This window comes from Octopus bimaculoides, chromosome 9, assembly GCF_046866305.1.
Source record: "Octopus bimaculoides isolate indiv1 chromosome 9, ASM4686630v1, whole genome shotgun sequence".
Lineage (NCBI taxonomy): Eukaryota > Metazoa > Mollusca > Cephalopoda > Octopoda > Octopodidae > Octopus > Octopus bimaculoides.
The window spans coordinates 29,053,629-29,066,270 of NC_142936.1; the positions used below are offsets into that span (position 1 = coordinate 29,053,629).

Sequence of the window (12,642 nt, forward strand, 5' to 3'; positions counted from 1 at the left end):
TTTTGCGTGTGTGTGTGTGTGTGTGTGTGACAGGGGACGTACTAGAGGAAAGTTGGCTGCTGGTGGTTGAACAACAAATTAGAGGTTTTTCATTGATTTTGTATGGCTCACACATATTCAGTGATGCTGCTACTACATACACAAATATTTTATGCTGCATCTAAAAGAAGATTGTCTAATTGGTTACCTGTAATTGACTCCCTGGCAACCATCGGCTCATAGACACACAGTTTTCTTTTTGTCATTTCTATCACTGCTACTACAACAGCTTCTGCTCTTATTCACTAGCTAGCCACATAACCCCTTCACATCTGATCTACATATTTATCTTTCCCTCATCAGCCTCACTATCAGTCATAAACAAATACACAGAGTAATAATTTTGATCAGCTCTTCCTCCCCAGAACTGTAACCTTCTGGAAACCCTTCCTGGACAAGTTTTCCTGCAAACATTAACCTGCAAATGTTCAAACTAAATATCACTACTATCAATTTCATTCATCTAAGAAAGCCCTCAAAGGATTTAGACACTCTCTCACTCTCCCTTGAGTAGAATTATTTGCCAAAAACCAAGCAAGTTCCTCTTTTACTTCACTACTGAGTAATTAAATAATTTACAATTAATATTAGAAAAAGCTATAAGAAGAAATGTTTGGATTTAGATTTTTTTAAACACCTGCTAGTTTGAAATAAGAGCTATGGATCTATCCAAAGTAGTAAAATATAAACTGATGGATTCTAAACTTGCCATTGAGTCACACCTTATCAAACTTAATACTGTTTTTCACACAAGAACAGTTATTGTTGCTTGTAACAAGATTCATACTAAATTTTCAATGTCTAACAGCTGACTTGGTAGAAGTCCACAAGATTATCTCCCATCTTTCCAACAGCAACTTTAGCCATCATTCTGATTTCAATACCTCTACAACTCAAGGATATGTTTGTAAAATCAAAAAACAAAGATGGCTAACAGAAACACTTTTTCACACAACTGATGTCAATTGTTAACTAGCAATTTACTGTATCCTTCAAAAATTCCATGTTACCTGAAATTTCTTACCTGCCTATGCACCTTTTCTTCTTTATGGTTTTTTTACTGTTCACTTTTTGGTCTTCTTGTGTTTTATCCTGTGTAGTATGCAAAGCCACCTTAGCAGCCTCTGGGCAAATCAATGCACTGGGTTCAACAGTATGTATTTATTGACAGCAATCCAGAGCATAAATAGATCAGAATTTGGCCCCTAGATTCATGAGGCCCCTAGGCAGCTATCCAGTGTACTCATACCTTAAGACGGCACTGGTACAATGCATGCATTTCTACCATACATTGCAGTTATTCTTTACTTACCTTATTGCAGCTTTCTGTCCCCTCTTTACTCTTCTCTGATGAGTTATAGTCACCTCAGCTGGTGTACAATAAGCTCATTATCATATTATTATTATTAAAACTTGTTTAGAAGGATGGTATAAAGAGTAAGAGTCAGTGGGATTTGAGGAAAGAGAAAAATTGTAAGCCTTTAACACAAGCACTCTATTATATTGGTCACTTCATTGCTGTAGTAAAAATCTAAACTAATATAAATGAAGAAAAGGTAAAACAGTCTCTCTTTTACCATGAAATATGCAATAATTTTTTGTTAGTTGTGGTACTTACTTTTTCAATAAACCTGACCACTGTTTACTGGCATAATCAACGATCTGAAAAACAATAGCAACATATAGATTTATATGTGGATAGATAGATGAATGGATGGGTAAGTATTCATACACACACATACATCGATATGTAACTATAAGGTCCAAGGATCTAAGTGTAGGAAGTTTGTAAGCTTCGAGCAGTCTGTGGTAGGTATAAAATGCAACGTTAAGGACCAATAATAGTTTATTGGTGTCAAAGTTTGTAGGCTTTTCTCATATTGAAATTCAATAAGCTGAAAAAAATCTTTTATGGCTGATGCTTAGTAACTTGAGTTGCTATGCATGTGAATTAAAATCCAAGATGAAGGAGTGAAGCAGGTAAAAGTTCAGGCTACATATGTTTCCTAGCTAGCAGATCCTATGATGTTCCTACTCCACACCCTCATTTTGGATATATATATATATATATATATATGCGCAGGCATGGCTGATTGATAAGAAGTTTGCTTCCCAACCACATGGTTCTGGGTTCAGTCCCATTGCATGGCACTTTGGGTAAGTGTCTTCTACTATAGCTTCAGGACAATCAAAGCCTTGTGAGTGGATTTGGTAAATGGAAACTGAAAGAAGCCCATCGTGTGTGTGTATATATATATATATATATATAAATATATATATATATATATATACATATTTATGTGTATGTGTGTCTTTGTGTCTGTGTTTGTCCCCAAAATATTAATCATATACAAGCATACCTTGACTTAAGTCATTTTGATTTAAGTTAAGGTATGCCTGTATATGATAAATATTTTGAATATTTTGAATATCAATGGCAATTCTGTTTTCTTCTATAATATAAATTTGACATGGGCGAGCGTTGTATTCTTTCTTGTCTTGAGGTTCACAGCCAAACGGCTGGGTGGATTCGCGTGAAAAATGGCACACATGTGGAGACGGGTGCATAGATTGGAATGCAGTTTGTATTTTGTTCCTAGCCCCCATAGTTACTGAGAAAATCACAACAACCTGCATGCATGCGTGTGCATGTGTGTGAGTGTGTGTCACTGAAGCCATTCATACATAAATACATACATACATACATACATACATACATAACCTCTCTCTCTGTCAATCACTCACACATCAAACACATCAAACCCATCACTCACCCATCAAACACACACACATGCACACACATCAATCCTTCCATCTCACGCAACTTCAAAAGAACTTCACTCTTACAGCCGCGCTCTCTCTGTCTCTTTCGCTTTCATGCCGACTTCAAAAGAGCCCCTTTATTCCTCAATCACATATTAAAAAAATATTTTCACTTGTCCAGGCATTGCTATTACAGACAAATTCACAACAATTCGACTCGAGAAATAAACACAAACCACCTTGTGCTGACTGCAAAACTCCTGCCAAATTATCCACAAACACACACACACACACACACATCCATTTCATATATCTTCTTTCAATTTCTGCTCTCTGATTAGACAACATCTAATACAATAGCTCTCAGCTACATTTTGTTCTCTAAAAAGGTACATGTCTATTTTTCTATAAGCGTATAACAATGACTTATTCCATACTTCTCCACTTAGCTTTTATCTTCACTTTTCTTAAATTGGATATGTCTGCTATTAAGTTGCAGAACTTTAGCAGTACAGTTACAAATCATTTCTGCTTTACTTCTTACATACAATTTCCCCATAAATTCTTACAGCTTCATTTTTTGGTGATGATTCAAATGTCAAACATTTTCTAACTGTTAAAGCAATTCTTAGCATCAACTTCTTAATGCCTCTTCTATTTCTCCTAGCCCCCATACTTACCGAGAAAATCGATTAAAACTTTTTCTAATGCAAATCCAATCTTTGTTCCGCCATTAAAACAACCAGTTGCTCACACAGCAACAAGGGAACTACAGGATGACAGTCAGCCAAAACTTTCACTATGCTGTCTCTCTTCCTTCACCTCTTTGTGGGGTTAATTATCTTCATCTTTAGTTACAGTTCCTCATTCAAACTACATAATTCGCAGAATTGTCACATTAATACAGTAGGGTGTTTTGAGGGAGATTTGGCTGCTATTTCTACCAGGTCTACCTACCATGTAGAGGTCTGAACTTAATTTTCATTCACAGGTTTGCATTTCAAAAATTTAACATAATTTTTTCCATAAATCAACTATCGTAAAAATTTTCTACCATGACCTCACATTTTCTATGTATGTGTGTGTACCTTAAAAGATGTGATTAGATAGTGGTCCAATAGAATAGTTCTCAGAAACAGACTACATACAAATTCTTTCTTCACAACTCCTTGAAGCTGTTTTCTGTGAAGATATTTTGGAAAGACTTGCACACGCACCCCACCCATTTTCTCCCAAATTTGTTTATTTAAAAAATCTTTTTGCCAAAAATCCCCGTTTTCGGATACGGAGGTTCAGGAAAATTGCCAAAAATCGGCATTGTGAAATGTTTTCCCCCAAACTTCTTCAATTTTGACTTTTTTCCCCAACACTAACCCTAAAACCATAACCCTAACCCCCTAACCCCCTAACCCCCTAACCCTAAAACCGTAATCGTAAGAACAGAAATGTCTTGAAATTTTTGTCTGAATCATAATGTCCGTATTTTTCCGCATATTTAGAGAAAAAAATATTCTTAAAAAAATATTTTATAAAGATTTTTGGAAATTTTTTTCAGAATCATAATCTCCGTATTCTTCCACATATTTTGAAAAAAAAAATTCTGAAAAAAGTTCAAAATGAAAGAAATGGGGGTGGGGTGGGGTGGTAATTTAGAAATGTCGATTTTTGCCAATTTTTTTGCAGATTCGTATTCCCCGTAGCCGAAAAGGCAGGTTTCTGTCGAAAAAAAAAAAATTTAAGAAAGGGTAGTTTGGGGGGGGGGATGGGCGAAGCTGTTTTCTAGCGGGGGGGGGGGAAAATTTCATACAGCTGGAGGCTCTAATCGAAACGGAACCCAAAATGATATGGTTGAGAAACGCTGTTATAGATTATGCCTAGGGATGGGGTGTAAGGGATGGGGTGGGCTTATGAGGGAGGGTTGACGATGAAGGGGGAAGAGGAAGGTGGGTATGAGAGAAGGGGAAGGTGGGTATAAGAGAAGGGGAAGGTGAGTATGAGAGGAGGGAGAAAGAGAGGAGAGAGTAAGAGAGAAGAGAGAAAGAGAGTAGGGGTGAAGAGAAGTAGAAGTGAAGAGAAGTAGAAGTGAAGAGAAGTAAAGAGAAGTAGGAGTTGGAGCAGGAGAGGAGAGGTGGGTGGGAGGAAGTAGGAGGGAGGGGAGAGAGGGAGGGAGGGGAGAGAGGGAGGGAGGGGAGAGAGGGAGAGAGGGAGAGAGGCAAGGGGAGGGGGTTAGATGAAGAGGAGAGGAGAGTTGAGCTCATGTGGCACAAAGGAGCGAAGAGAGAAAATTAATCCCTGTTCACGGCGCAAGGACAATCCAAACACGGACAGGTGTTGCAGCAAGGAGTGACCGGTAGAGTGGAAATGGCATGACGCCGGGGTGTCATTGCCAAGGCGGATGTCTCGGAGGTGTTCTGCGAATCAGTCAGCCAGGCGGTGCCCTGTTTGTCCGATGTACAGAGAAAGGCAGAGAGAGAGCAGGAGATGCAATAGTTGATGTTCGTAGAAGTGCAGGTGAAGGAGTCGGTGATGCGATAGGGTCAATGATGGGTGCCGGTGAGGAAGGTAGTGTTGGAGAGGTAAGGGCAAGTGCGACAGCGTGGGCGGGAGCAGGCTATATATATATGATAAATAATTTGGACGAACAGGTGTAAGTTGATTAGTGGGTTTAAATGTTGAGTACAGCACCAGCAAAGTTTACACTACCTGTTGTCATCTGCAGACATCGTACAGTTTCATTGGATCTACTTCAGGAACTCTGCAGTGTCAGTTAGGGTAATTTATTAATAAAATTTTATTCTGTACATTTTGACCCATCCTGCTATTGACCTTTATGTTGAATGAATTGTGCTGAGTGGGTCTTATCAGGTACATCAATAAAGTTTTGTCTCAGTACAGATCTTGAGTGTTGTTTCCCTTGTTATATGCCATCTAGTTAGGGAATGAATAAAATGCAGACATTTTATTCATTCTATTCTGGGGTGGCAATATTTAGCTTCTTTTCAGTCTCTCATTGTAGCTATTCTGTTTTAAATAGACTACAATATTTCTTCAGAATAGAACAAATTCAGACATTTTATTCATTCTAAGGCTACAGAAATGCAAAAAATTCAAATATGGACATGGAAATTTTGTGCTCCTGTTTAGATAAAATGACCTAATCAGCTTTTGCTGTCACAACTACTTATAGGAAAAAGAAAGTAGAAGAAGGAAAAAATAGGAAAAATAGGAAAACGAATGCTTAGTCAAGCAGTTTAGTGTTCATACATATACAGACACACACACATGCATACGCAAAATTTCCACATTCATATTTGAATTTTTTGCATTTCTGTAGTCTTGTTTGCATTTTATTCATTCCCTAACTAGATGGGTATATAACAACAAGGGAGATGACACTCAAGATCTGTACTGAGACAAAACTTTATTGATGTACCTGATAAGACCCACTCAGCACAATTCATTCAACATAACGGACAATGACAGGATGGGTCGAAACGTACATTGTACAGAATAAAGTTTTATTACCAAATCCATCTCCTGTTATTTAATTAGTAAATTATATATAAATATATATATATATATATATATATATATATATATATATATATATATATATATATATGGGAGAATGTACGAAAAAAAACAACAGACGAGGACAGGTGGTGTAAACAACAAAAGGATGTATTAGTTTGACACTCGGGAATACAGAAAGTCTTTAATGTTTCGAGCTACGCTCTTCAACAGAAAGAATACGGAGAAAACAAGGAGAAAAACACGAATGTATGTATATAATATATATATATATCAGACAATGCTTCATGAAAACTATACATATATATGTATGTATGTGTTTATGTATGTATGCATGCATGTACGTATGCATGTATGTATGTATGTGTGTGTGTATATATATATATATTATATATATGCCTTACCTCTCCATCTGGTCCCCATAGTGTTACTTGGTTTCGTGCATTATATTCATAAAGTTTCTTCTCTTGGTCTATATAGCCAAGAGATTTGGCATCTTCAAGCCATTTCCCAAGCAAAAAGTGTGGGTCTGACAATAACAGTGTGTCTAAGTCTAGAAGCAGAGATAACAAACTTTGACTCGTGCCACTAAAAAATAGAAAATAAAAATGTTTTTCCCAGAATTATTTACTAATAGTTATAGAATGTTAATTACATCCTAAGATTTTCTCAGTGCAATTGTGTGAGGATCAATTTTCTCTTTCATATTTCTAGGATCAAATAAGATGAGTGCCAATTAAGTCCCATGCATTGATCTAAGTGTCTTTACTCTCCTTCAAAAACACTTTTGTAGCCTTTTGCAAATGTTAGAAATTAATATCTAGTTCTGTCTAATATTCTGGTTTCAAATCCACAGTAAGGTTTGTCTTTCATTGAGCCAAGATCAATAAAATATGCACCAATATGGTTCTGTGGTACAAGGTTAGAAAGACCATGTAGAGATTGTTGAGCAACAGCAAGTGATGGGCAGAAAGGAAGTTTCTAGAAAACTCAGAGATCACTGATGACCAGGAAGCTGAAAGAAGTGGGTTGCTGTCTACCTAAGCTTCCTAAGGTTATGGATTTCAGCTGAAGGTACAGAGATTAACTAAGTCCACCACAATTCTTCCTTTAGAATTATTGAGCTGGTGTCAAAATTAGAAAACTGAGTAATATAGTTACAAAAAAGAAAGCTCCATCACATAGCAACAAGTTCTTGGGATGGCAATATTTAGCTTCCTTTCAGTCTCCCATTGTAGCTATTCTGTTTTAAATAGACTACAATATTTCTTCAGAATAGAACAAATGTTTCACATTTATATTTCCTTTCACTATAAATTTATGTAAATCCACCCAACTATCTATTTTCTCTGCCTACCATTTCTGAGAGGGTTATGGTGGTAGAGTTCTCAGGCACCTCCTCCATAGGGTCCTATCAAAAGCAACTACAATTACACTTTCTGGCTGGGTTTCGAAACATGACCAACTAAGACTATGGATATTATCCACCCATTTCACCCTTGATCTACTCCTAGGTCTGCTCAGTTAGAGGAATCTGTCTTGCAGTTTTTTACTTGCAAAATTCTACTCACATGACCATAATACCAGAGCTGTGACCTTTCAATGCAGAGAAGTATCAGCTTAACCTGGAAAAATTTTCTGATTTCAAAGATATGCAACCTGTCAAGAAATATCCCAGAGATCCTTCAGAGGAACCCTACTTTGGTTACTTATATTCACAATCATACTCTTTTCATCATTACCCAACGTTCACAATCTCTCTTTTCCATAATTTTTATGAACTGGATAGACATACACAGTCATTTTGGAAGTAATATCATAATCAGTGGATGTAGGATCAGTTGACTGATATTTACAGATGACATGGTGTTACTTGACTCATCAGAAGGTGATCTCCAGCATGCATTGAACGGGTTCACTACAGAGTGCTGCAAGGTGGGGATGGAATTAGTATTGCAAAGACTGAGACATTGGTCTTAAGAAACTCTTCCCAGTGTACTTTGTATGTTAGTGGAACATTACTGAGGCAAGTGGAGAAGTTTAAGTATCTCAGTGCTATATTCATGAATGATGGGAAGCAGGAGGCTGAACTGGATGCTAGAATTGCAAGTTCTGGCATAGTAATGTACTAGCATTTGATCCTCAGAAGAGATATAAAAGCTAAACTTGTAATCTTCAATAAAGTTTTCGTGTCTATCCTCACCTTTGATCTTGAATGTTGGATAATGACCAAAAGCGTACAAAAGAATTATGTAAAAATTAATACATTTAATTAGTAAAATAAATATTGACACTCTGTTGGTAACAACAATGAGGGTTCCAGTTGATCCGATCAACAGAACAGCTGGCTCATGAAATTAACATGCAAGTGGCAGAGCACTCCACAGACCCCCTAATGTAGTTCTCAGGGAGATTTAACATGACAAAGAATGTGACAAGGCTGGCCCTTTGAAATACAGGTACTACTCAATTTTTCCAGCTGAGTGAACTGGAGCAACATGAAATAAAGTGTCTTGCTCAGGGACACAACATGCTGCTGGTAATCAAACTCATAACCTAACAATCATGAGCTCTACCTAACCACTAAACCACATGCCTTCAAAATAAATATCAAATAATTAATATACTTGATGAAGAAATACCAAAAACAACACTTAGTGTAAGAAAAACTTACGTAAATGCATTCAGATCCCTTGTGATGTAGTTTTCAACCATTTTCTTATAGAGGAAATAATGAAGAATCTGAAGACTGTTTCGAGTCACATCAACCAAGTCATATCTGAAAAAGACACAAACCATATTTAATCACAAATCAGTGACCTGGATACACTTGAATATTCAGATGTGGCACATGAGTGCAACATATTTACTTTGAGCCAAGGGAAGCTTCTACTGGTTAGAAATAACAACCAAGTATCCCCCAGATCATACACTAGCATTTAAAAAAAGGAAGAATACATTGCAAAACAAATAATTTAGTCCTGAATACATAAAACACAGTATAGTCATAGATGAAATGTCTTTGATCATAGGCCTTTTAAATCATACCTGGAGTTAAACAGCAACATGTTGATCAAGTCATGTATGAAAAGACATGGTAATCAAACACAAGGACCAAGTCAGACAGAAGCTATAGCCAAGTACACCACATGGACAAGGTGATAAATGAAGAAGACCAAAGTGACTGACTACAGTGATTCAGAGTGAATTACATTAGAGTAGTTTCAAAATACTCTCTCTGAACCCACACAAGGACTTGAACTCAGCCTTGAAAGGTAACAAATCAAACAATATTTCAGAGCTACCACTGCAACCATTGCTGTTGTTGTTTAATAGTAGTTTATAGCACATTACAGTACTTATTTAGACCTATGTGGATTTAGCTGCTGAAAGTTCACTGAGCTCTGGTAGAAGATCGAGGAAAACTTAGGACATTAGGTGGAAGAACGTCATTGTGTGAAAAGATAAAGGAAGACTTAGGCTATATGGATAGTAGAGGATGCCTAAGGTTGAAGTAGACTGTGTATATGATGGAAGGAGGTGATGGAAAGTCTGTGAAATGGAAAAAGATCAAGAAAAGTTTGGATAGTTAAAAATAGAAGATATCACTGGTAGAGAGTTGTTGCAGTTGCAAGATGTTGTGGCTGTAAGTTAGCTCCAGAAATACGTCAGCACTGATCAAACCATATGGTATGCAGATACTCAGATGAAAAATGAGGTATGACTCATACATCCATCTTTACTATCTATAGCATGTCTCTGTCTAACTAATAATATCGTATATTATTCAAGTATTGTTTTACTACTAGATGTCATTCCTGTCACAAACAGTTATCTGTTCTTTCAAGTAAAGGATTTCTTATTCCACATGTCTTTGAAAGTGCAAGATTAGTGAATGATTTTTTGTCAGGGAAATGACAGCAACCTTCACCTTTTATAGCCCATCCACCCCTACCTTTGTCACCCCACTCACTATAGCCACCCTTATATACCTCTGACCTCCATCTGTGACACATCTACCACCCCACCCACACTCTTACACCCCACACATCATTTCCCTACATTCAGATCTGTCAACAGATTTATGATACTGCTGCTCTACACTCTTTCTGTGCTGCTGCTTGACAACTTCTACCTCCACAGCCACTTCTATCTCCTTCACCTTACCCCCTCCTCCATATTAATATTTATCATCAATCACACCTCCACCCTTGTTCCTCACTCACTACCTTCACCTTCACCCCATCTCTAGCCATCTATTAATTTTCTCCTGCATTCTTATGAAATCACCCACACTCCTTTCCCTCACCCCTGATCCATATTCTCTCTTATATTCAGCTTCTTGTACCTGGCATACAGTCAGGTATCTGGCATAAAATTCTCCCTCAAATACACTCTCAGGTAGTCAAGGAGGCTTTATAATTCTTTTCTTTGTCTTGCACATTACAAGTGCTGATCTTGCAATAGAGCACCCAGTATACACAGTAAAGTGGTCGGCATTAGGAAGGGCATACAACTTCAGAAGCCATACCAAAGCTGACATTGGAACTTGACACAGTCCTGCAGATTGTCAGATCCTGTCAAAGCAACCAACCCATGCCAGCATGGAAATGGAAACTAGATGATGATGGCAATGATGAATGAAGCATTCACATACACACACACGTACTTATACACACACACATTTATACATATATATATATATATATATATTAGTTTATGTATATATTAATATTATCTCAGTTATTAAAACCTTTGATAATTTAAATACGTTAACAGTTACCAGAGGTAGCAAAATTACACTAAAAAACAAGATATCACAGCCATTTTACAGGTAGAGATACCAAGTTAAAGTGATACATTTTGAGAAGATATGGATAATAATAATAAATGGAGCAAAACGCATGTCAATAAAAGTTCCTTTAATTCCTACACATGTTTCAAAATAAATGAGAGCTCTTTCACAAAGAAGAAAGAGCTGTTGGGGTTCCTCATATATTTCTCTTCAGGGAGTTCATAATAAAACATATAATAAGACAAAAACGAAATGATGAGGTAACTTACGAGCAGAGATGTTACATGGTCAGTGACCGTTAGAAGGTTTCTTTACATAGAGATATAAAGGGGTCAATGATATTATTCCATGGGCTTTAGGAATAAGAACACTTGTTTACATAGAGATATAAAGGGACGGGGTTGTAAACGTGATGCTATATATATATTTAATGTAATGCTCGCATTACTTAAATAAATGGAATAGCATGAAACGTGCGTACTGCAGTCATCTTTAAAATCCATGTTGCTTATTTTGATTTTTTTATCACCTTGCTTTTAGAATGGTTTTTGGATAATACCAGTAAATTCTGGTGCCTAAGCATAAGTACCATATTCAATTTTGAATCTAAATCTAAATCTTATATATATATATATATATATATATATATATATATATATGTATATATGTATATATATATATGTATATATATATATGTATATATATATATATATATATATATATATATATATATATATATATATATATATATATATGTATATATATATATGTATATATATATATATATATATATATATATATATATATATATATATATATATATATATATGTATATATATATATGTATATATATATATATATATATATATATATATATATATATATATATATATATATATATATATATATATATATATATATATATATATATATATTATTATTATTATTATTATATGTATTTATTTTCTCTTAGTTAATAATTAACTCCGACAAAATAGATTGGTTAATAGATACCAGGGTAGCAAAGATCACAAAATGACTGTGGTGTAACTCCTGTTTATGAGGTAGAAACTCCCTGTTATTTTGGGCATTTGAGTAAATATAAAAATTTAATAAATGGAGTAATACGCATATGTTCAATGAATTCTTTTATTTCCGACATATGTTTCGAAGATTACAAATGGTTCCTTCCAAAGGAATAAGTGATGTTTATAAAGATGTAATCTTCTCTTCAGGGAAATACATAGGATCCAACTTAACCGTAAGACATTTTAACCGAATGTGATAACTGTGGGTAGAGAAGATTGCTACATATCTTATTTGAAAAAACCATTTGAGGTTGCAACGCTACGGGACAGTATGTTGGACAAGGAGGGAAGAAAAGAAGAAATTTAGAATTTAGAATGGGAAGTCAATAAAATGATTTTAAATGATTTAAGATACGTAGCAATCTTCTCTACCCACAGTTATCACATTCGGTTAAAATGTCTTACGGTTAAGTTGGATCCTATGTA

The 12,642-nt window shown here is 35.7% G+C and overlaps 1 protein-coding gene across 3 annotated transcripts in view; it reads right to left on the reverse strand.

Annotated features, from left to right (window-relative positions):
• LOC106880424 (alpha-N-acetylglucosaminidase) overlaps positions 1-12,642 on the reverse strand; it is a 132,747-nt gene that overhangs the window by 8,533 nt on the left and 111,572 nt on the right. For all 3 annotated transcript variants that reach the window (XM_089358120.1, XM_089358121.1, XM_089358119.1), the window contains 3 exons: positions 9,008-9,112; positions 6,738-6,921; positions 1,658-1,701 (listed from right to left, as the gene is read on the reverse strand). In XM_089358120.1, the coding sequence (XP_089214246.1) occupies positions 1,658-1,701; positions 6,738-6,921; positions 9,008-9,112 (333 nt within the window). The remainder of the gene's footprint in view (positions 1-1,657; positions 1,702-6,737; positions 6,922-9,007; positions 9,113-12,642) is intronic.